Source organism: Equus asinus, chromosome 8, assembly GCF_041296235.1.
Source record: "Equus asinus isolate D_3611 breed Donkey chromosome 8, EquAss-T2T_v2, whole genome shotgun sequence".
Lineage (NCBI taxonomy): Eukaryota > Metazoa > Chordata > Mammalia > Perissodactyla > Equidae > Equus > Equus asinus.
The window spans coordinates 72,058,533-72,084,315 of NC_091797.1; the positions used below are offsets into that span (position 1 = coordinate 72,058,533).

Sequence of the window (25,783 nt, forward strand, 5' to 3'; positions counted from 1 at the left end):
ATTACAGGTGCATCTGACATCCAAAAATTACATACGTTTGGTTAAAAAGTTAAAAAATAAGAAAAATAAGAAATCACATTTTGCATGACATTGGCGAACCGCCTCGCCGAATTCCATAGGAACGTCTCGCTGTGCTGAGCGTGATTCCAGCGCTTAAAGATTACTGGGCTCCTGAGGAGCAGCCAGGGCCCCACCCAGCGGGAGGTCAGCAGGAGGAGCGGCACAGACCACTGACTCGGTTTCGTCTGAGGTGGAGGACGAGACTCCACCGTATAGGCTTTCTCGCGGTTAGTCCCCAAAGAGGGACATCATCTCCATCTTACAGATGAAGGACCGCACAGAGGAATAAGAAACGTGTCCAGGCTCACTCGGATGTCAAGTGGACACTCGAGATCCAACACTCGAGGTCAGCTCTGCCGGACCAAAAGTTCGGAGACGGATACTTCTCCATCACGCCCCACTTGTTCCAAACATTAAACTGTTGATTGCCTATCAAAGTCAGTACTGTCTAAGGAAAAAGAAACAAACTTCGATGAAAGTGTAAATCCGTGTTGAACACTAGGAACAGTGGCTGGAACATAATATGCAGCCAATCAATGGTAGCTACCATCCTCCTCCACATCACCCCAAAATTTATTTTTTTCCAAAGTTGTCTGAAAAACAAACCGAACCTCCCAGCAAAATGAGCTTGGGCTACACTTTAAAGTCTGACTCTGAGAGAGGGTATGGATTCAGCTTCTATTACACGTGAAGTGGATTTTAATTTTGAAGCTATGAAATAGCTTGCCTCTTTTCTTTTTAAAAAGAAGAAAAATGGAATTGTTGTGATAATGAAAAATCAACATTGAATAGGTTTGGAAAGCTTCACTTGAAGTTTTCCAGGGGTGAAGCATATAAAATAGAGATTACTTTGTTCCCACCACAGCTGAGTCTTTTTAATCATCATTGTGTTAAAAATCTGAGATACGTTTCTTGCATTCGATTCAGTAGGCTTTTCTTACAGGCTCCCCACAGCGAACTTCCTCTCCTTCCAGATTCCCCATTATCTTTACCCAAACAGCTGTCACCCTGGGTCCCTGCTTTTACCCTCCATCTGTCCACAAACACTCCATACCAGGCCCCGTCCTATTGCCAGGGCTGCAGGACGCAGAACACAGAATCTGGAAAGGATGCTCCTGCCTCTGTGTTACAGCTGAAGAAACTGCTCTCGTGGACCGAACGCTTTCAGGCATGGGGCTGAGGAAGAAAGGTGGCCAGGGACAAACAAATGGCTGAGCATGCCGATGTGGCACAGCGGTGAGTGCCGTGAAGGGAATAAGTTGGGGAAATGTGGTGAACAGGGACCAGGGGCACAACTCTGGACTAAGACCCACATGAGGACCACTGACCTGAGGCTCACATGAGGAGAAGGACCCCGTCAGAGGGAGATGGCGGGGGAAACGTTTCAGACGGCAGCAGAGAGGGTCTGTGTGGTGCAAAGCAGGGAGGCCAGAGTGGGAGGCAGGGCGAGGTGGGGCCAGCGTGGGGACCATGATGAAATTTGGGCTTTGTTCCAAGTGAAGCAGGACGCTCCCGGAGCACGTCAGACAGAGACGCCACCTGGTCCACACTCCCTCGCAGTGTTGGGCAGTGGGTCCCCCCTCGTAACTTGCACCATGGACTCATCTTTCTAGCTGCTCATAGAACAGTGAAAGATTCAGGGGAAAGAGACACAGACGAGGTTTTCTCCAACAAGACCCTACGACATCCCTTTGAATGGTCCTCCATCATGTCAAATCTAAAGCGTCGGTCACCTAAGACCATTCTTTTCCTAGAGACCCCACCTCCGTCAGCAGAACCGCAGGCTTCCACCCTCCGCAGCCAGCGACGCGTGAGACTCTCCCTTGTCCCGCTCCCCCTGGCACTAGTTTACTGTTGCTGCATGACAAATTGCCACACGCGTAGCTTAAACTGCACTCATTTGTTACCTCACGCTCCCTGTAGTTCCCAGCTCCAGGCCTGGCTGAGCTGGTTCTCAGATCAGCACCTCACAAGATGGGCTCCTGTCTGGAGCTCGGAGTTTTCCATCAAGCTCGCACAGTTGTAGGACCAAGGCCACATTCCTCTTTCTAGCTGTCAGCCAGGGGTGCTCTCAGCTCTTAGACGGTGCCCACAGTTCCTTGCCAGGTGGCCCCCTCCCTAGGCCATCACTTAGTAACCAACTGCCTCATCTTAAATATGAAGACTTGGAGGTCCAGAGAGGTTAAGCCACTCATTGGAGGTCACACAGCTAGACAGTGAAACTGCTGGAACTAAAATCAAGACTCCTAAATTCCAACTTAGAGTGGCTTCTCATTTCCAAAGCGTCTTTTAAGTGCTCCCCACCTACAACAAGGCAAAACGGGGAGCAACGGCCTGGTGTCAGAAAGTACTGCCCGATGGGGACAACCACCAAGAACGGGCCCCGCTTTCAGGGAACAAGTCACGTTTCTATTCCTGCTCTTGGTTTAGCTCTATAAACAGGTTCACAAAATAAACGACAGGATGAGGGATGCTCTTTAACCACCATTCATAGCCTTCAGGCAAAATGTATGTAAAATTTGTTTTCTGTTTTGGAAAGCAGATACGCGGAGTCTGAAATGGGAATGGACCATGCTGAACAACCGATGACATCGTCTCTCTGTATCAGTTCCTTTATCATCGCAAGTAGGGGATAAAGGCCAAGCAGAACTGCTAACTCCAGGTTTAGCACGGCTGTGAATGCTTCACGGTGAAATATATATATATATATATATGTTAACCTCACAAGGCTGGCATCTGGCATACAAGTCTCTTCTTAGTAAGTGAAATGCTGCTTCTAAAACATATTTGAAATAAATCTTGCAAACATCGGCAACTAGTTAATTCCGTCTGAGTTAGGCAACCAGTGGTTACTTTCACCTGCGCTCCTTAGTTGAGATGAACGTAACCACAGTCACCGACTGCTCTAAAATGCATCCTCGTGTCTGAAGCAGCAGCTCCCACCCTGTGCTGGGCGGAGTCTGGTCGCAACTGTAAAGAAGACAAAACACAGCCGCGTGCGACATCCGTGTCTAGCGCGCTTGCTCAAAGTGTGTTAAGAAACACAGCCTCTCCCGACACAAAACCCAAAGCGTTCTATTTTTTTTTTTAACATCCTTTGTAAAACTAATGTCAAAGTGTTGGAATCAAAATAAGTCCTCGACTTAGCTTTGTGAGTGCTGTGGACTGTCGGCTAGCTCACAGGAATCCAGGCACTGGCAGAAACTCCTTGAACATATCAGAGATACTAGAGTTATCTGCAAATATTAAAAGGAATACCTTACGAGAAGCCGTATGAAACCAGGACAGCCAAACTGCCTTCCTCCTCCTGTTCAGCCTCATACCCCCATTTATAAGTGACTGCTTTTCAGATATTCACCAATAAAGTTATAGTGCTCTGAAATTGAACTATAAAATAAATAGACATTGTATTTGGGGAGATGAAAATAAAACCACTTTGCCAGGGTGGAGACAATATTCTCTGACCTAAAGCTTGGCTAGCATTGATTTCAAGAGATCCGGAAAGCAGTAAAAAGCAATAAGCCTTTGTCTAGAGAATCAACGGCAATTACTAGAAACTCTTCATATTCTGGTATTGTTTCAGCTTCTAGGTGTTAGCATCAAAAGGAAAGGCATTAGGGATGTATGCCTTTTGCTAGACAATCATCTGGACCCTGCTCCTGCTGGCTGCTTCCAGGGGAGCCAATGCACCTGTGTTGTACTGGTTGGGGCCTGACTCCCAGCAAGGTCCCCTCCCCGCCCCGAAGCTGACTGCATCTTGTTTGTGCAACTCCGTGATGAGCAGAGAGTGAAGACGGGTCACCCGTCACTCTACTAAGGGAAAAGGATCGCTTGCCTCAATCTGCGATTAAATACCTGCTGTAGGAAATTTGGAAAACTGAATTTTCAAATATTTGGGTTGACTATAATTTTTACATATAAATCCTGATATTTCTGACTATAACATGTACTTTAATAAAGACGATGGTAAGTTGAACCTAATTTTTAAATCTAAAGACTTAGACATCACAAGGAGAATTCCTTTTCCTTTTCTTCTTCTTGTGTTTATATGAGAAGATGGGTGTTAGCTCAACCTTCTGTGGTCATTTCACAGCTTATGTAAATCAAACCATCATGCCGTATGCCCTAAGCTTATAGAGTGATGTATGTCAGTTACTTCTCAATAAAACTGCAAGAAAATCTTCAGACTCAGAGAACAAAGGAGAGGTCCAAGGTTTTCCTCACCACCTGCAGGGCCTAGGCCGCAGCGATGCCTCTCCTTTGGGTGAGAATGGGTGTCCAGAGCTTTGACCAAGGGCCCTGCACCGGGCTCGGCCCTGAACGTCAACTCACTCGGCCCACATCTCTCCTCTGAGAGGCAGCAGTTATAACTGGCCCACTTGTCCAGAGGAGAAAATAGAGCTTGGAGACTCAGGCCAAGGGCATATGCCCCACACATGGTCCCCAGGGGCTCAAATGCAGGCAGACACACAGGGATGCATCCTTGGACCCTCAGCATCTTCCACACCAGTAAACCCCTTTACACACATCCCGGGAGGTCCCGGAACACACATGTGCCGCAGGTGTCACCGGGCACACCAACTGTGCCCACTGTCAGCTGCACCGTCCTTATTTTACTTTCAGATAAATGTGTATGTACGTGTACAGACATGAGTCCCGCCTATTCTGTACCCTGTTCTGAGGGATCCAAGTGATCAGATGCACGGTCGTCTTCTGAACACCAGTGGATGTTCTAGAAAGAGAGGACTGTATTTGAAGATCAACTGCTTTAGAAATCAGAAATCTACACTGCACCTAAAGAAACTGGAAAAAGAACAAACAAAGCCCAAAATCAGTAGAAGGAAGGAAATAAATCAATCAGAGCAGAAATAAATGAAATAGAGACTAAAAAACAAGAGAAAAAAATCAATGAAACCAAGAGCTGCTTCTTTGAGAAGATAAACAAACTTGACAAACCTTTAGCTAGACTCACCAAGAAAAAAAGAGAGAAGGCTCAAATTAAATCAGAAATGAAAGAGGAGAAATTACAATGGACACCTCAGAAATACAAAGGATTACAAGGGAATACTATGAAAAGCTATACGCCAACAAATTGGAGGATCTAGAGGAAATTGATAAATTATTACACTCATACAACCTTCCAAAACTGAGTCAAGAAGAAATAGAGAATCTGAATAGACCAATCACCAGTAAGGAGATTGAAACAATAATCAAAAACCTCCCAAAAAGTAAAAGTCCAGGAGCAGACGGCTTCCCTGGTGAATTCTACCAAACATTCAAAGAAGACTGAACACCCATCCTTCTCAAACTCTTCCAAAAAATTGAGAAGGGGAGGCTTTCTAACTCATTCTACGAAGCCAACGTTATCCTGATACCAAAACCAGACAAGGACAACACAAAAAAAGAAAATTACAGACCAATATCACTGATGAACATTGATGCAAAAATCCTCAACAAAATACTAGCAAATCAAATACAACAAAAAATCCTCAACAAAATACTAGCAAATCAAATACAACAATACATTAAAAAGATCATACATCATGATCAAATGGGATTCACTCCAGAGATGCAGGGATGGTTCAACATCCGCAAATCAATCAATGTGATATACCACATTAGCAAAAGGAAGAATAGAAATCACATGATCAAAAAAAAAAGAGGGGGCCGCCCTGTGGCCGAGTGGTTAAGTTCTCGCGCTCGCACTTCGTTGGGCCAGGGTTTCACCAGTTTGGATCCTGGGCGCAGACATGGCACAGCTCATCGGGCCATGCTGAGGTGGCATCCCACATGCCACAACTAGAAGGACCCACAACTAAAAATACACAACTATGTACCGGGGGTCTTTGGGGAGAAAAAGGAAAAATAAAATCTTTAAAAAAAGAAACTGTCTCTTTAAAAAAAAAAAGAAAGAAATCAGAAATCTGAGCATCTAAGAGGTGAAGTGACTTGCTCAAGGTCCCAATGCTCATTGGCTGCAGAATCAGAACCAGAACTCAGGTCTTCTGTTTCCTGAAAGGTCTTAGGTTTCTTCTGATGGCACATCTAGGAGGCTGCCCACGTGACAAGAGTAGACCCTCCGCTTCCCACGGGGCTTCTACCGATTATAAGAGGAAGATGGCGCTATCGAAGAGAAGCAAATCCCAGACTCTGAATCAAACGCAGACGGGAACTCTGCAGACAAGCTGAACCCGGGGAAACGGCTCCTTACCTGAGGCTCTGAAAAGAGTAACCCCGTAACTCCGTGTTCTACCACGGCTGCATTCCCAGGGATGTTCCTCGCCAAAACCGGCACCTCCAAATCCATGGCCTGAAGGATGGAAGAGGAAAGAAGACAGGCTGGGCAGTCATTTTAAGAGCTTCTCTGGCGAGAAGAGCCAACTTGCAGGAGGATAACTTCCTGTGTTAACTGGACCTCTGGCACCTCACAAAAAACACGGCTTGCCAAAATGATACCCAGCCTAAACACTGGGTTTCCAAACTGCATAATGCATTTTAATTACTTACTGTATTTGCAAGTTCCGGAAAACTACACACTGCAGGAGTTTGTCTGACATAATTACTGCCATGTCACAAAGAAGCCCTCTCTCCAAATGTTCATTTGACACTTCTTCAGTGACAGCTTGGAGTATACATTTTTAATTACCATCATTATTTTCCTTAATGAGTGATTTTCTTCCAACACAAGTGGGATGAAGGCTTTGAGCACCGAGCACGTCTCTCTGGCGTGCAGACGAGAGGAAGAAGGCATGTGATCTAGCATTCCAGTTATTCACCGAGCAGCCTTTCCATTCCCAGAGGTCTGGGGTCAGCCAGCACATGGCACCCTGTAGCCCAGCACAGCCCAGCATCGAGACCTCAAAAAGATGCCCGAGAGCACAGCATTCAGGGTGGGCCTCTCCTGCCAGGAAGGCTGCATTTTTCTGGCTCTCTTCTTACACTTTGGGGGAGCTGGACCCAGAAAGGTGAAAGGTCTAGAGTTAGGACACCTCTTCCCAGGTCTATGTCAGACTCCTACATGGAATCTCCTCTGGCTATTCTACCTCGGCCAATCCAGCTTCTATGTGGCAGGTGCCCTCCGGCAGTAAGAGGGACATCCCTTCACAGCTTGGTGTCGAGGCAGGACTGGCTTCCATGCCCAGCAAACCAATAACCTGGCTTTTACTATACACAAGTATGTTTTAGGTACCATGATTCTGCCTGCGGGATCCAATCTCACATAATAAAAACCTGGTCACACGGGGTGACATTTGTTTTTCAGAAATGTAACATTACCCAATCCCAGCGGCTTAGTATATTGCAGAGGGAAGTTCTATGACACCAAGGACTTCATATGACATGCAGACTGCCAATGCCCAAGTGCCCAGAGCAGCTGCGACACACAGCAAGCGCTCAGCGAATACTTCGGGAGCAAGTACCCCGGAAGCATCTGTACATAAATTACTAATAAGTCAGTGCTGTTCACACTGTGGTCATCTCATCGCTAGCAGTTGTCTGGGTGGCTCACCTGGTTTTCTGGCTCTCTCCATCTTCCCAGTTCACTTTGAGTTTAAGATTCAGGCCCTAGAAAATGTAGGAGAGCTGGGAACACCCTTCATCTCTGCCCCTCTGACGCTATTCTGTTCCCAACGTCTGGGAAAGTGGTAGAGCTGGTTTGAACCATGGACCAGAGCCACCCAGTTCATCCCCAGCTGCTTTCCCGAAACAGCGATGAGTCTCTCTCTGTCAGGTTCTCTTGTCGGCGCTTCATGACCATAGAAAGTCTCTAAGTCATGATTTTCCACTTTGATCTTGTAGGGTAACGACTGGGGTCTTTGAGTGTCACTGCACTCGGCAGCAAGGCAACTTAACAGCACAGGTGAAAAGTGACCCGCGACGAGCTCATCTCAATGGAGGGGCACAGTGCTTTACGGACTTACTGGGGGGCCACTCGGGTCTGACACACTGCAGGTGCAATCTGGCATGTCGGAAAAGGGCCCAGGGCCAGGAGTCAAGAGCCTTGGCTGCGAGCTGGGGGGTGCTCTGCCCTGGGCTAACACAGTGGGTTTCAACCTCACTGTGATCACAGTCAGTTGGAGGGATGGAGTAAAATTTCCATGTCTGGGCCCCAACTCCCCCATGCCATCCCACCCCACGACTCTAAGGCAGTTGGCCTGGGGCGGGGGGCGGGGAGGCGGGGATCAGGCATTCCCGAAAGTTCCTCACATGATTCTAGTGTAAGCCAGGAGCAAGAACCACTGGGCCAGCAGGTGCACTGACACACAGCACTGGACCTCTTCCTGGGCCCCAATTTTTCATCGGGAATGAGGAACTAAACTTCCCCCTCCAGAGTACATGGAAAGTTCAGATGTTATTTTGCACAAACACCACGGATGTGGTTTGTGGCCGAAGCTGATGAGGACACTGACTATGTGAGTTACAAGGTCATAATATAATTACGGTGCATGAGTCCATAAGGCATGTGTTCGTGCTGTCTGAAGGCTTCTTTCTCTGCTTGTCCAGCTCATTAAACGAGCACAACACACTGAGATCTCATTTCCAGGCATTTGTCGCCCAGCTGCAGAATCCTCCACGTGGATGAGAGCTTCAAGATCATCTCATCTCATCCCACCGTCTCATTTGAGAGCAGAGGCTCGGACAGAGGCTGTCGACACTCGGGGCACAGGACTAGCCCGGTTTGCACTTCCTCTCTTCCAGGCGGCCCCTGCAGCATTTTCAAATTCAAATGGTGCATTTATCCACTGAAGGAGGTTAAGCACCTGTGTATTTGTGGAGAACCTGCGGCAGACGCATAGATTGAGAGGAGACAGCTATGGAAATAGGTGTAGAGATAGATAAAGACACAAATGTAGATATATAAAACTAGCGATCCGAGATCACAGAAGCGGCCCATCCTGAGGGATGGCAGAGTTCACCTCCCTGTCTCCAGCAAAGAGGACCTTATCACCCTCCTGTTGCAAGACTCACTTGTGCACAACTCGACCAGCACTCACCACGCACCCCTCATACGTGTCAGGCCACGTGCCCGAGACTTGTCCAGTTGTTGTCCACTCATTCAACGAACATTTGCTACCCACCTGCAGACGGCAAGACTCAGGAGGTTTGGGTGATGGGACCAGGCATTTAAAGGGGAGCCAGAGAGGTGGTATTGTGTAGTAGTCGAGCTTTGCTCGATCCAATTAATATTATTAATTATTAATGGCACTCAGCTAGACTTTGGGGAGGACCCAAGGTTGCAGAGGACACGTTCCTTGCCTTCAAGGAAAACTGCAGTTCAGTAGAAAAGATGAAACACAATCTGGGTTGAGAAGTTGTGAAGGGACCTGAGGGAGAAGATAAGTAAATGTACTCTGATGGTTGTATATTCACAAGAAACTGATTGTGAAATTCCCTCTTTAAAAACAAGCTGTCTTAAAGAAAGCAGACGTCTGAAGAATGAGTAAGAGAATCAAAATGCTATTTCCATATAGCCAAGACATGGTATTAATGACTCTGACACTTGATTCTTAAGTCACTTTCTTAAGGTGTGAAGTCACCTCCTCAAGTCTGAAGTTATCTCTTTAAGAAAGGCAAAGTCCCGGGAGAGGACGATGGTGCGGGGTTGGTCCTTGAAGTGTCTCATGCCCCCGGTGTTGGGCAATGCCACGTGCATCCTCTGTACACGTTCTATTAGTGCGCAGAGAGAGACGAAAGCTGAGTCTGGTGTGAACTTGGAGCAGAGAGTTCAAACCTGGTATTGGGGGCTCCACCTGGGGACTGGGAGTGACAGGTCAGAGTAGGAGGCAGCCAGCACCTGGCTGGGCTCATAGCACTTGATTTCTTTTTCTTGGATGAGCTCTTCGACATTTTTAAACCTTTGTAGCTGGTTCCCCATCTTCAGCAGGGCTGACGAAGGTTTCCAGAGACACTGCCTCAACTCTACCCTGTGGAGCAGGCTGGAGAAACACCCCTGCCAGGCCCCATGCCAAACCAGTAAAGCAGACCCTGAAGGGTGGGCGTTGTCTCCTGGATTCACAGTTTTTAAGCTTCCGAGGGAATTCTGATGCACACTCTAGGTGGAAAACCTTTGTGTCCCGATTGTCTTGCACAGACGTTTGCTTGCGTTTCAAGGGCCCTGACTGAGGAATGTGCCCACTACAGTGATCATGGTCTGTTCGCTGGGGCTGTGGTTGGTCTGAGGGTCCCACTGGCAGATCCACACGGTGCATTCGGATCTTACATCATTGGGGTTAGAGTGCTTCTCTGTGGGGATGCCAATGGCATTTTGGGTACAACTCTTTGATGCAAAAGACTGTTCCACATCTTGAAAAAATATATCACATCTCTGCAGTCCCCACGCCTCCAAAGTAAATTCCAGCAGCATCATCCTAACCGTGACAACTCAAAAAGCCCTTCACTGCTCCAAGTAGGAAGAGCCCGGTACCCTCTCCCTCCCCACATACACACTCTGCAACGAGCCAAAGTCAAACGACTCCTAGTCACAGTTGTGCTTGAAAAGCCCTTAAACGAATCTTCAGTCTCTAGAGCCTGGCCTGGAAGCAAAGAGCCCAGGAATTATCTTCTTATTGCTCTTTGCTTTAGAATATGGCCCTCCTTTCCCCTGGGCAATGGAAACTGTGACCCGGAGGGTAGAGTGTGTGTGTGTGTGTGTGTGTGTGTGTTCTGGGGGAAGGAGAGCCTAATCACAAAGACTGAGATAACGAAATACTTGTCTTGTATTCTTTTAATTTAACTCTGTGCAGAATTCAACTCCATAACAAGCCCAAACTTGAGACAACGGATTCCTTGCAAGAATGTTCACCCTACTGCCCACACATGCAGCTGAAGTTTGGTTTTTGGAGTTTATCAGTAAGAAATATGTTTTAGCAAACGGGATTTGTATATGCTTCCATGAGAAAATAAAGCTAATTTGGAAAGGTCGAAAGATCCCTTCCCCCAAAGTGACAGCATTCATTCCACGATTAACCACCCTGGCGATGTGAATCGATTCTAATGAGCTGCCCACTCACCACTCCTCTAAAATCAGTTCCATTCAAAACCCTCAGCCCAAAGGTTATTTTGGAGTTTTCAGAAGGAACACAACATCAACATTTTAAGGCAGTCAGAATTGCTAACAGCTGCCTTTCCTTTGAAGTAAATGAGATTTGACAGCAATTCATCTGCGATGAAATGCTGTGTGTGCTACTTATCAAATCATTCCCGAATTCTACTCTACCTTTTCTTAAGACGTTGAGGGGGAAAATGTATATTTACATACAAAGGAGCAATTCAGCAACAGCTCAAGGATTGGTACTGTAAGAATGTCTATTTTTAAAGCTAATATGAAGAGTAAAATGCCTTGCTCCAATGACTGTAGTTGGAAGCTGACTTTAAACCACCATGGAGATTAATGCTAATCATTAAGCTTAGACTGAGGTGTTGACGTCTGGCTGAAGACGAACATGTCACAGATGGACATGATGTGCTCTGAGAGCATCCCAGCCCTGGAGTCAGAGACGTGGGTGTACAGCTTCTAGTCCCACCCCAACACTTGGTCTCGTCTTTGCTTTTTGCTTTTTTAGATGATGCAACATTTAAAAAAATATTAGGCATACAACATCAGTCATTTCTTGAGGGAGAATTATTTTTGTCCTGCTTTAGTTATTTACCATGTTCTCTGAAACACTAAGGCTCACAAATTGTACCTTTGCCAGTAAATTCAACTAGCGTCCAAAGGAATAAATGGAGATTACAAATACTTATCATAAAATAACAGCATCACTCTAAGTAGACATTGAAATCAGAAACCCACGTAGCGAGAAAGAGAATGTGAAACCTGATTCAAAGCCCTGGAGGACAATGGCCACGCGTTCCCTTTTCTACAGCAGGTTTTATCCCGTGCTCGTCAATCAGTAATTATGCATGTCTGTTGTGTGTGACACGTGTGTTGAGAACTATAAGAGATATCATGGATGCTATAGCTTGCAATTTAACCATATGAAGAAAATGCAATATTGATTGTCAGTTGTGACAGGAGCTAACAGAATCCACCCTTTGCTAAGACCATTCTTCAGAAGGAATCGGGGAGGCAGTGACCTACCAACAAAATAAGAGGAAAATCCTTTTATGTTAGACACACACTGGTGATTACGTCAACTACCAAGAGGCAGTTAAGACGTTCTGGTAAAATACCCCATCCCGTAAAACGCTCAAGTGAAGAGAAGAGATTGCAAGGGGGCTTTGAGGTTAGAATAAGTCATTCTACAGAAGAGCTGACACGGTCAAGCCAGAGCTGGCCCAGAGTTCAAGAGCAGAGGCTTTTTACTCCAGTCTCTCCCGTAAAACACAGATGCCTCGACAATGGACTGCAGAGTTGTGCTGGGATGTGCACGTTTAGCCCCAGTAGATTAAATGATTTTATGGAGCTGAACGCTAGATGAAAAGCTTAGATCTACCCTCATCCCCACCCCCAGGCCCCCACCCCCACTGTGTCTGTAATATGCCCCCCACATCCCCGGCCACATGCTGAACTCCAACCCTTTCTCATCCCCTAAATTCCAGGATTACAAGACATCCTGAAAAGAGGGAGAAGTCAAGAAAAAGCCTTCTTGCAAAACATGCCTCCATCCTAGATCCTGTCTCAACCTTTCATAACCTCAACTGCCTCCCCATTGAAGCTATCTAGTGGGTCAGAGAAGCAATGTTAACCTAGATTTACCTTACTTTGTGGCTGGCAAGGAGAAACGGCAATGAGAAATGAAACGATATTTTTAAGTCCCAGACAGAACTTAAAAACTACTTTTGAATTCCCAAGGAAACGCTGTCGGGCTCTTTCGGGCTTGAGAAGTGCAGAACTTTATTGACAAAGACGCCTCCTCCATAAACAAGAAAAGGAGTGATGGACGCTTTCCTGTTCCCACTTTCAGGACTCACGTTAGGTAACTACCTCCAGAATGGCAGCTGACATGCCTTCAGAGACGGAGCTGTTCACCACCACGAAGCAACTCTTCATCACTGCGTGGAGATCCCCCTGAGGCATCTCTCCGATCAGGCGCACCCCAGCGGTCCTGAAACAACACGGGGCAGGGAGAGGGTTTCCACGGCTGCCAACTGGACGGGGAGGGGGCTGAGGGAAGGAGATGACAATTTGGGAGAAACACCCTAGCTCGAGTAGGAAGCATTACTGATGAAGGGTTCAGTACAGACAACTATATTGGGTGAGAATCTACCTCCCGTCCTGACAAGGGAGGGAGGAAGCCTGTTAACACCTCTGCTTTCACTTTGAATGCACGTGATGCAGGCGAACATGCAGCCCAGACCCTGGGAGACAGTCTTTGCAATTTTCTCTGCATGATTTAGAAACCAACCTTTTCCCGAATAACTTTTAAAGACAGTAGCAGAGACAATAATAGACATATAATAAACAGAAAGAAACAGAACTACTAAAATATAATGCAACCAATGTTCCCACCACCCAGAGTTGATAAGATTTTGTGACATAGGTTTTGTCTTGTTTAATTTTTTCATCTAACAATACTGATATTCTTCTCCGTCCCCCACCCTTCTCATGATTTTGACACATATCCTCTCACCTAATTGGTTAAACTTTTACATATGTGCATTCTGCATCCATGAGCAATAAAAAGACACCTTATTATACACGGGGAACAAATCAGTACTTCCCAGCCCCCTTTGCAGGCAGGGTGGCCAGTGAGGCGAAGGCAGGGATGGTGAGGAAATCACCTAAAAGGGGGCTGACCCAAATGGGAGATGATCCTTCTGAGCCTCACCCTCGCCCTTTCCCCTCTCCTCACTTAAAATGCAGAATGTGATGGATGGAGCCCTACAGCCACCTTGTCACCTTAAGGATGGAGGCCACAGGTGAGGGACAGCTGGACAGAGAGATAGGAGCCCAAGTCCCTGAGTCTCACCTGGTCCTGGACTAACGACGCCAGATTTGTCTATGGGAACAATTAAGCCCCAGAGTGTTTAAGCCAGTGTTGTTGGGTCTCTGTTACTGGCAGATGAATGCAATTTATAACAAATACTCCGACAAATTGCTCTCCAAAAGGCGGTGGCAACTCCCGCCCTCACCAGCAGAGTATGAGAGGGGTGTGGTTTTCCTCTACCCTTCCAAACCCTTGGTCTTTTAAGTCTTTTCAGTTTTTGCCAATCAGCAAAAATTATGATCTCAAGGTGGTTTTCACTGGCGTTTCCCTGAACTAGCGAGCTGGACATCTTTTCACCAGCGTGTCCACTCTGCCGCTCACTAGGGAATTGCTCACGCTCCCGGTACATCCATTTCCTAGCCTGTGAGTGGGGAAAGGGACAGTGCGAGGCTCTCATGAGCTCCCGGGGAGATGAACTGAGTCTGTGAAGTGCTCGGGCAGCGCCTGGGACACGCGGAGTCCTGGACAAACAGGGGACTGAGTTACTGGCGGCGCACTAGGTTTCCTCTCCTGCAAAACACCTGTTCGCTAGGTACACTTACCTCCTTACTTTAGCTTTTACTTCCCTTGTAAACACTGGATCAACCTGAAAAGAGACAAAAATAGATTTTAGGAGACGCCTGAAATGAGCCTAAGTCTCAAGAGAATGGCTTATCCTGGCAGCAGAGCTCCGAACAGCTCAGAAGGAAGAAACCAAATCAAATAAGAAACGAGTCCAGCTACTACACAATAACAATAAGGAACATAGAAAGACTTGAGAGAAGGGTCAAAGAAATATACATATGCTCCTGTCTGCTGTTTGGCCTGCAAGGTAAGAGCCTAGTCAAATCTCAGAGCCCTTACCCAACTCAAGTCCTGAAACAAGTCATTTATAGCCACAGGATAATCTGACACCAACACATCAGCGAAAGGTCTGCTTAATTCCTTACAGCGGTGGATTTAGTCATAAAATCTCTGAGGCAGAATGAGTTGGAACCCTTAGTAGATCTAAGACAAAGGAACTGACAGAATTAAAATTTTATTTTTATCCAGGAGCCTTCCCAGAAACACAGTTCTAAAGCCAAGGGCACGTCTATGAGCTGATGCATGAATAAACAAAATGTGGTCCCTCCATATGATGGAATATTACTCAGCCACAAAAAGGAAGGCAGCACTGACACCTGCTACAACATGGATGAAGCTTGAAAACATTATGCTAAGTGAAAGAAGCCAGACAGAAAGGACCACATATTATGGATTCCGTTTACATGAAATGTCCAGAATAGGCAAATCCATTGAGAAAGTAGATTAGTGGTTGCCAGGGTCTAGGGGGTGGAGAGAATGGGGAGTGACTGCTAATGGGTATGGGGTTTCTTCTGGGGTGACAAAATGTTCCAGAATTAAACAGGGGTGATGGTTGCAAAACATTGTGAATATACTAAAACACTCCAGATTATATACTTTAAAATGGTGACTTTTATGGCATATGAATTACATCTTAATTTAAAAAAAGCCAAGTATAACTTTTCAATGAGTCACAACCTAGTATTCTTGAGTCTGGATTTTACTCCTGTTTCACATCTGGAGGGAATGTGTCCTTTGGAACAGGGACTGTGTTTTGCCCTCTTGCATCCCTGGAGATTGATATGTTTGTTGAATTAATGCAAAAATTAAAGGCAATGTTTTCAAGCTGATCTGCTATACCCACATTTTTCACTCCACATGTTTTGGGGTTTTTTTCCTGCTTTTCTCCCCAAATTCCCCAAGTACATAGTTGTATATTTTAGTTGTGGGTCCTTCTAGTTGTGACTCCACATGTTTTTAAGCAAACATGTAGATGTCTGCTTAACAGATGTGGACAACGTCTACATCATATGTAGATGTGCAGAGGCAGGAGGATGTACCAAGATGGTAGAGACTGAGCGGGCTCTGGACAGACCACCAGGGTCAAATCCCCCATGTCCCTCACCAGCCACGTGACCTGCATATGTCAGTGGAGCTCCCTGGACCTGGGCTTCCTCATCTTTGAAACGAGAATAACAATGGCAGCTTGGGATCGGTGAGAGGACCAAACATAATCAGCCCTTAGAACTGCGCCCGAGACACAGCAACCGCTATACGAGTAACAGAAAAAGACTGCTAATTATCAAAGCCCTTCTAGAAAGCACAATGGGACCTGCAGATGGCACCACCAACAAACATATCTATAAGCTAAATCTCAAATGTTCACCTTCCCAATGACACTGCTCAGCTTCTCAACAATCCGGAGTTGAGAGTTAAAGAGAAAGGAGCTTGGATGCCCAGAAGCGATCACCGTACTCAGTGAGGAACCCCCCTCACTCCTGACCGTCCGAGAGCTCACCGCAATGCTCTCAGTGCAGTGACCTCTCCTCAGCTGCGTTCACTTACCAGGTACCACAGGGTCTCGAGGCGAGCTCCCTGCCTCTCACAGGGCTCCCACAAGCCTGCTTAGGACGAAGCTGCCGCATATATTTATCACTTCTGGTTCATCCAACTGCAAACTCCCCCTCAAAACAACCAACAGACAATGGTTTTGCCCCCACTGCCCTCCACTGGGTTATTAACAACAAACACAATTTTAAAAGAACGGATAAAACATTCTTGAATTTATGCAAGTGTAACACAAAATTCTAAACATTTCTTCAAAGACACAGGCGGGTGAAGGTGTAAACGCGTTTCACTAATACAGCGTCTGCCGGCTCGTCCTGTCGTTTCTCCTGATGAGCCGGAGGAGAAAGCAGATTCCATCTCTATCCTCATTTACACTTCACCAGTAGAGATAGGAACTGCACACCAGGTCGGTGTAAGGAATATGACAATATCCCCATAGTTTACCAGGCTAACCGAAATAATGTTGCATTTTCCAGAAACTTTATTTCGGTTTCTTTGGGGAAAGAAATGCTTCATATGAGTGTGTGTATGTGTGTGTGTGTGTGTGTGAAAAACCTCACATCCTCCAGATCACTGGCATGACTGAGATTTCTCCCAAAGGCCGGGGAGTGGGGAGCTCATTTACATCCTTGAGGTCACCACATGACTTTGAAGGTCAACGCAGCAAATGTGGATGCATAAGGAAAATTGAAATTATCCCTAGAGTTTTTTTTATAGTTTAATGCATTTTAACAGCAAACTTATAGGAACAGCACAGAAGACAGACAACATTAAACATACGCACTTGCACGCAAGACAACTCGGGAAAGTATATTAAATGGCTGGAATCCACTGTACGATAAAGATTCAGCAAACACCATTTAGATGTTGTCAATAAGAAATTTAGTTGTTTTAAGAAAATCCAAATGCTGGCATTACGCAGAAAGTTTTAACAGGTTTCTTTATAATTGTTACGAAATTCAGGGGCTGAACCTTGCTTGCTGAAACATTGTGATCTGCATTGGTGCCTTACGTCCCTGCTTTTATATTAAAAATTCACATACAAATGAAGGTGGAAACACTGCCAATATTTGATTTCTGTCTCCTATTTTTCCACTCTCAATCAGATACTTAGGTTCCTTTTGACCCCATAGGGGAAAAACAATCTAATGTTTGGAACTACTAGTAACAAAAAGAAGATAATTTTTTTTGAGGATGAAATGTTTCCCATCCTGGTGGAGTCTGAAGCACACTCTCTGTGTATGCGGCGTGCTGACGGGATGTCAGTGGCATCATCTGTACGCCTTTGGCACAGACAGCACACAGGCGGACGTCTTCACGAAGGACAACCAGAAGGCCCTCACTTGCCTCCTGCAAAGCACCAAGGGCTGCGCTGTGGAAGCGCAAATCTGTTTGGAAGTCCTGAGCAATTTCTCACACCACATGCTGGGAGGGAAGTCTGTGGATGAGAAGTTCAGTGGCCTTCTGACAACGTCTCTTTTCAGGGAGCGCCCCGCGCAGGCCTATAGTGATGAGGTTCCTTTGCCCTCCAGCTGGGGATGCACTCTTGCAGCCTGGTGCTTCACGACGGGCTGACTGGCGGCAATGGGCTCTAGGAGCCACGGTTAGAGACCTCCTTACCCAGCTCCCTTCTCCTTCGTGGAGCTCAGGGACCTAGAGGCAGGGCCAGGGTTAGAGAGGGACACGTGGGGGTGGCAAACACAATTCTTTAACGAATAAACTCACAGCTATGCACGATTCATCATTTACTGCTGTTGTTAGCAGTCAATATTCCCTCGCCACTAACTCTGGGCCTGACCTACGCTAAGTCCTAGCTATGCCAACAATCCTGCCGTCATGATTCCCACAGAAGACAAGAGGACACGGAAGCTCAGAGACCTGGGGTAACTTAGCCAGGATCACACAGCTAGAAAAGTGCTGGGCCAGGATCCGAATTTGGGCAGTCTGATGCGAAACTGAATTCTTAAAACCATGCTCTCCTGCCTCCCTGGTTTCTATTGGAGAGTTTTATTAAATAGTTCATGAAAAGCCAATGTGGATTAGGGAATACCCACCTGCTCACCTGTTTACTTACTCATTATCTCCAGTCTACCCATTTCCCACCTGGCTCCTAATTGTATGCCATTCTCTCCACCAGGAATGTCACCTTCTGCCCTAAAGCTGCTCATCCCCCAAGGCACAGGCAAATGCCACCTTCCTGAGAAACCTTCCCGCCACCCAAACCAGAAGGAGCATCTCCTCCCCAAACTCCACCACCTCCTAACAAACATGGGCCCGCCTTTTTTGACACGTGTCCACCTCGTCTCCTGACACGTCTCCAGGTCCCTCCCAAGGCCGTGACAGGGCCCTGCGTGCAGTTCTATGCTCCATAATATTGGCTAAATGACTGATTTCCAACCCACCCCACTCTTGCGTTTCCCATTTCTGATTCTTTTTTTTAAACTATCCTAAACAACTAAGTTACATGAGAACCCTAACGTCTTACATGAAAACATAGCTGGTCTCATGGAAGCCTTCTTTTGGCTCTACATACTAATGTTCAAATTACCTTTGACTTATGATCATTTTTACTTAGAAATTCCTCTTGTTTTAAATTTTATTAGCACACTTCTGCTCTCATGATTAACTATTTAGGGGAAAATAATTTGTCAAGGAAGAAAAATGAAATTTTACAAGACCACTGAAATACTTCATACCTTAACATTTCATTGGAGGCTTCACAGCAACTTTCAAGTCAAAAGTACCAACTGCATTAAACTTTCCCGGGTTTACCTTCCACATCAGTGCCTTTTCAAATCTCTTAGTGAAGCCAAGTGGAACAAAACACAAGATAAAGAAAAACAGAACGGTAGATATTTCTATTTAATGAAAGCACATGTTATGAAATTTTAAAAAGCAAAAAGCATTGCAAGCAGCAAAAAAAAAAAAAAAACACCTCATTTCCTCCTTCTCAGCTTATTTATTTTCAAGTAAAATATACTGTTTCAACTCCCAGGCTTAAGGAACATAATCTTCGATATGAGAAGTTACTGTGGAAAGTCATTAAGCTGTCATGCTCAAACCAAATGTTCATAGCCCACTCCTTATCAAAGAGTACCAGCAAAGGCACCCATTCCAGACCCCCTGCGAGCAGAAGCCACACGCTTTGCTGAAATGGTTGAACTGAGAGATCAAAGAAGTTTTAATAGAAAACCAAAGCCAGATCAAACCATCCTGCAGCTAAAACAGAATCCAGCATGTCAACGCAGAAAGCAAACATCAGCAGGAAACGATCTTATTTAACACTCATGAGGTATTGCCAGTGCACTCGGGACTGCTGGCTCACTTAGTCCTCGCAGCAAACTCTGAGGCAGGTGGCATTTTCTTAGTCATGTCCAATTTACAAATGGGGAAACTGAGGCACAGAGAAGCAAAGTGCACCTAGCTCACTGACTCCAGAGTCCCTGCATGAAATGGCTCTACTGCGCAGTCATGCAGGACCAGCCTTTGCACCATACGGATGACGCCATCTGGTCCAAAGGTGTTGACGAACTCGTCAGCAGGTAGCAGCAAGGAATGGTTATGTCAATTTCATGCGGGACTGAGACTCCGCTTCTTAAAATGCTCTTGCTAAGAATTACCACAAAAATAAACATATGTATGACATCTAAAAGATAAAACATACCCAGCATCAATGATTTTTTTTTAAGCATTCTAAGAACGTTCACTCTACAGTTTTAAAAATGTTTGGAAGGGGCCGGCCCTGTGGTCAAGTGGTTAAGTTCACGTGTTCCGCTTCGGTGGCCCAGGGTTTCGCTGGTTCAGATCCTGGGCTCAGACATGGCACCATTCATCAGGCCACACTGAGGCAGCATCCCACATGCCACAACTAGAAGAGCCCACAACTAAAAATATATAACTATGTACTGGGGGGCTTTGGGAGAAAAAGGAAAAATAAAAAAAAAATCTTAAAAAAAAATGTTTGGTAGACAAACACCGATTAAAAAGCAGAGTGATGATATTCAAAAGAAAAGTGTGGTACCTCCTTCTGGGCTGGGCCACAGGGAAGGGTGGGAGCACATGTGAATGCTCTGTGCACCCCAGCCACGAACTTCCCTTTGCTGACAGACATGCCTCGGGCTCGTAATCATTTGTGTGTGTCTGTCTTCCTAACTGGACCGCATGTTCCACACAGGCAGGGGCCACGTCTGTTCTGTTTATGGGGCTGTCCATCCACATGCCTATAACACAGTGACACTCAGTAAGCACTTCCTGAAGGAATGAATAAGGAAGTAAATAACATCACATATGTATATATACACATACATACATAAGTAAGCCTACGTACATATACATACAGTCACATGCCACATAACGACGTTTCCATCAACAACGGGCCACATATATGACAGTGGTCCCATAACATTTGTACCATATAGCCTAGGTGTGTAATGGGCTAAACCATCTAGGTTTCTGTAAGTATTGCAGCGTAGGAAGAAATTTTCCTCTATTTCTCTATTTCCTCTAAGTTCTTCTGACTGGTCTGAGAATTAAATTGACACGAGGCAAATTAACAGAAGGAAAACAAGCAAAAATTTAATAACATCTAAACATGGGAGAAACCCAGGAAAACCGAGTAACTCCCCAAAATGGCTGAAGCCCTCACCATAAATACCATCCTCAGCTAAAGACAAAAGAAGGTGTTGGGGGTGGGGAGAGTCAGGCACTTCAGGGGGAAGGAAGACAACTCGCAGGTGGGAGAAAAGGGGCAAACACTTGGAAAACAAGTGTTTGTCTGGCCACACAGAAACAGAAGAACACAGAACGGAGCCAACAAACAGGCTTTTCTAGGTCCCTCCCTGTCCGCCACCCAGTTCATGTGACGCTAAGGTGACACTCGCTTCCTGAGACAGGTTTTTTCACCTGAATTCTTTTAGGCAGTTAAGAGGAGGCTAATAAGAAAAACTTTCTGGGTCTTTCGTTTCTTAAAAATAAGCAGCCTAAAATAATCCTCATGTTAAAGAGACACATTTTGGGGTGGCGAATTTTGTTCGCCTTCAGGGCACTCTATGATGTTGACACAATGACGAAATTGCCGAACGATGCATTTCTCAGAACGCATCCCCATTGTTCTGGATGCGTGACTGCGTATATATAACAATATACATATTGTTCATATAAATGAACAAGCAACAAATAAAGATACCCCAGCCTCCTACTGACACGCCTCTCACAACGTCTGCCATATGGCACCATGTCCATAAAGGATGAAGCATTAGAGGGTTGCCTGATGCAGTTTCCCCAGCTGAGCACAACTTCCACTGCGAAGACAGCGTTCTTCCCATTTCCCTGGAGGAAAAGCACCCATTAGATGCCAGGGGCCAAAGACAATGGCCATATTCTTCCTATTGATTGCCCTACCAAAGCATTCAGTGCTTGTTTGATCATTAATGAAAACCAACCAGGTATTCCACGCGTGCCATGAACACCTATTTCTTCTTTGACTATTCGGCATCCGTTTGCCCCCTCCTGCCAGAGCCCTGCTTCCTCTGGGGTTCTTCCTCACCTCCCCCCCACTGGTACTGTCTGGTCAAAGCAGAATGGGATGCCTGGACTTCTCCTTACAAAAGGACAGCATATGACCCAAGCTGCACCGTGGACCTTGAGGGGAATGATCCAGAGACTAAGAAATGGGTGGAGTTCATTTCCCCCAGGAGTGGTGCCTTGAAGGAAAGGTTTCTGGCTAAGACTTCCCGGCCTCTGGAATTTCTTGGTTCTTGATGAAATCCAAACCTGGTCTTCAGTCTCCCCAACAACTCTCTTGTGGTCTTCTAATAAATGTCCTTCGGCTCAAGTTGGTCTGATGCGTGTAGCCAAGGGCACTGCCTGAGCTGTGGTTTCTTCCTTGGGGTCTCCTGCAAGACCGGGCTCCGTGGAGAGAAATGACAGAGGGAATCACTGCTGAATGCTCTGTAATTATCCCCTAGCAACAGACTGTGTGCTTTTTCAAGACATACTAACTAATGGCGTCAAGGCAAGGCTGTACTGAGAGGCAGCGCACACGACCTGGAAAAGCCGCAGCCTCCAGAAGGGCACGATTTACACCGAGTTTATTCCATCCTTGGGCTTTGCAGTGGACGAGAAAGAAGTGGATGAGAGAAGAGAGGACTCACATTGGATGTCAAAAATAATGGTGGGGCTGGCCCCGTGGCTGAGTGGTTAAGCTCACGCGCTCCGCTGCAGGCGGCCCAGTGTTTCGTTGGTTCGATTCCTGGGCGTGGACATGGCACTGCTCATCAGAGCACGCTGAAGCAGCGTCCCACATGCCACAACTAGAAGGACCCACAATGAAGAATATACAACTATGTACCAGGATTTGGGGAGAAAAAGGAAAAAATAAAATCTTAAAAAAAAAATGGTAATATTTGGGGTGTTCAATCTGTTATATGAGATATTCATTAAAATATGAATTTTAATGTGACAGGATTTGATCTTGAACCCACTTCTAAAATCCATTTCCAAATTACCAGCATATTAACCCATAACATTGTAGTAAATGTTCAAATTCAAGTGTAAAATCTTTTTAGACTCCTCCTAGTTCTGTATTCAGAAGTGATGTTAAACTGAATCCTTGACTGAAAATTGGCAGATGTGTGGCAATCTTCCAATGATGGTGGGGAGCTGGTTTAAATCCAGGAGTCAGCAGAAACAGATCTGACAAGGTCACGCCTGAGCCAGGCCGAGATTTGGGGTGAGAACTCACCAAGGAAACAGCCAATTCTCTGGTTCAAAGAGGGAATATGTTTAGAGGGGTCACACACACACACACACACACACACACACATCACACACACACACCACACCATACACACACACATCATCCAGTGTGGCCCAAGTCAGAGTTTTCCACACTTCAGATTATGAAGTGGATCATGAAATCAATTTGGGGGTAAAAAAATAAACATTCTTCTAATGATATAAGATAGACCAGAATAGCATAACATAGCAAGCATGGCATAAAACAGTCTTTAAAAACATATCAGAGTGCATGAATGGCATGAATTAAAAGTATTGCTGGGGCCAGCTGGGTGGCGTAGTGGTTGAGTTTGTGCATTCTGCTTCAGCGCCCGGGGTTCGTGGGTTTGGATCCCGGGAATGGACCTATACACCGTTCATCAAGCCATGCGGTGGCAGCATCCCACATACAAAATAGAGGGAGACTGGCACAGATGTTAGCTCAGGGACAAAGTTCCCCAAGCAAAAAGAGGAAGACTGGCAACAGGTATTAGCTCAGGCCAGTCTTCCTCACCAAAAAAAAAAAAGTATTGCTTAATGAAGCTCATTTCTGGTGTGAGTACATGTGTGTGGTGTGTATGGTGGGTCACTACGTAAATGTGCTGGAGTTGGCTCCAGCTGCTCACAAGGGCCACTGTGCACACCCACACCCCTCCTCAGCCCTGTGCTCAGGGACATCGCCTGATGACTTGGGCTCAGCCATGGTAGACGCTTTCACATCATGAAAATAAGCAAAGAGGGCTTCAGGAAATAGGGCTCCTGCCTCCCCAACAAGAAACGGTTGTTCAACATTTACCAGCACTCCATTGGCTGTGGTTAAAAAAGCAAATAAAACCTAAAGGCACCAGCCTCTGTGAGGGTCACGAACGCGTCTGGACGTGTCCGTTTCTGAGGGGCAGAGGGAAGCAGGAAGCCAACACGCTGTTCGAAGGAGTTTGTGACTAATTGGATTCAGTGCTGCCTTGGACATTTAGAAACTCAAATGACCGTCTGCTCAGATGACGTCAAGGTTTCTGTGGAGGTGGCTTTGTTTCCCCTTATATTTGATAAAGAGTTTTTAGGAGGCTGGCACGTTACTGAAAGTTTGTGTCCCCCCAACATTCAAATGTTGAAATCCTAACCACCACTGCGATGGAATTAGGAGGTGGAGCCTCTGGGGGTGCTTAGGCTACGACGGTGGAACCCTCATCAATGGTATTAGTGTTCTTATCAAGAGACCCCACAGAGCTCCCTTGTCCCCGCCACATGTGCACAAAGGGAGAAAGCATCCACCACGAGCCAGGAAGTGGTCCTCACAAGAACCCAGCCATGCCGGCCCCCTGATCTCGGACTTCCAGCCTCAGAACTGTGGGAAATAGATTTCTGTTGTGCATAAGCCACCCGGTCTGCGGTATTTTGTGACAGCAGCCAGAAGGGACCGAGAGAGACCTAACCAGGCAGATCCAAAGCCTTCGCTCTGCGCTCGGTTCCGTGCGGGCTGAGAAGACGGCTGCACCTCTGCAGGCAGATTCAGATGGAAGACACCATCTCTCCCGTCAGTGGAGGAGAACGCGAGCAAACCCTAGGAGGGCTGCAGCCGACGTGTGGACGTGGCGCAGTGCCAGGTGCATACAACTGGTTTTGCTAAGTGGCAAATTTGCAAGCAAAGAACGCATTTCCCCATTTCCTAGAGGGGTTTTAATTATGGATGGTGGAGTGCCCTGTGGAAGAAGTGCCTTAGAATTATTATTAATTCATGGCAATGAACTGATGACTAGTGGCTCTCAGATCATGGTCCTTCACAGCCCTGCACTGAGCTCTCTCCTCGCTGCTCTTTTCTCTCATTCATATTCAATCGTGACTTTGTGCTCTTTGCTCCCCCCAAGCAAATGACCTCCTTAGCTGCAGATGCAGTTCCAGGATCGTCCCAGGGGTCTCAGGGATGGCAATCTAGTGGGCTGGAGGGTTCTAGGGGACCAGTCCTGGACCTGTGCTTGCCTAGCGAGCATCCTGTCCTCAGGCGTCTTGTAGGTTAATTAGACAAGATGGAAATGGGGAGGAGAGGCCACTGGAAATTATGGAAGCACGAAAGCTTCCCCGGACGTGCCTTTCTGTGGTCACTGTAAACGGCCTTGCCCTCCCCAGCTCCAAATCGCCCTCTGCTCCCTAATCCTGCAGTGTCAAGTCCTGGTCAATCCCTCATGGGGCAAAGTCACGACAGGCCTTGCTCTAAACCATTTAGGACTACCTCCTTCCAGAAATTAACAAAAGAAAACACAGAGACGCATTTTGTAGGTCCTACAAGGCCAACATCAAGAGGGTGTGTGTGGATGTGTGCGTGTGTGCATGTACACACATGGGTGTGTTTATTTAATTAGTTCCCAGCACCCAAAAATAAACGCATTTGGGGGCCGGCTGGGTGGCGCAGTGGTAAAGTTCGCACGTTCCGCTTCGGCGGCCCGGGGTTCGCCGTTCGGATCCCGGGTGTGAACATGGCACCGCTTGGCACGCCATGCTGTGATAGGCATCCCACATATAAAGTAGAGGAAGATGGGCACGGATGTTAGCTCAGGGCCAGTCTTCCTCAGCAAAAAGAAGAGGATTGGCAGCAGATGTTAGCTCAGGGCTAATCTTTCTCAAAAAAAATTTTA

The 25,783-nt window shown here is 46.3% G+C and overlaps 1 protein-coding gene across 5 annotated transcripts in view; it reads right to left on the reverse strand.

Moving 5' to 3' along the window:
• GLT1D1 (glycosyltransferase 1 domain containing 1) overlaps nucleotides 1–25,783 on the reverse strand; it is an 88,982-nt gene that overhangs the window by 10,562 nt on the left and 52,637 nt on the right. For 3 of the 5 annotated variants that reach the window (XM_044776056.2, XM_070515844.1, XM_044776058.2), the window contains 3 exons: nucleotides 14,531–14,574; nucleotides 12,986–13,106; nucleotides 6,272–6,370 (listed from right to left, as the gene is read on the reverse strand). In XM_044776056.2, coding sequence (XP_044631991.1) covers nucleotides 6,272–6,370; nucleotides 12,986–13,106; nucleotides 14,531–14,574 — 264 coding nt within the window. The remainder of the gene's footprint in view (nucleotides 1–6,271; nucleotides 6,371–12,985; nucleotides 13,107–14,530; nucleotides 14,575–25,783) is intronic. The other 2 variants (XM_070515845.1, XM_044776057.2) reach the window with 1 other exon arrangement.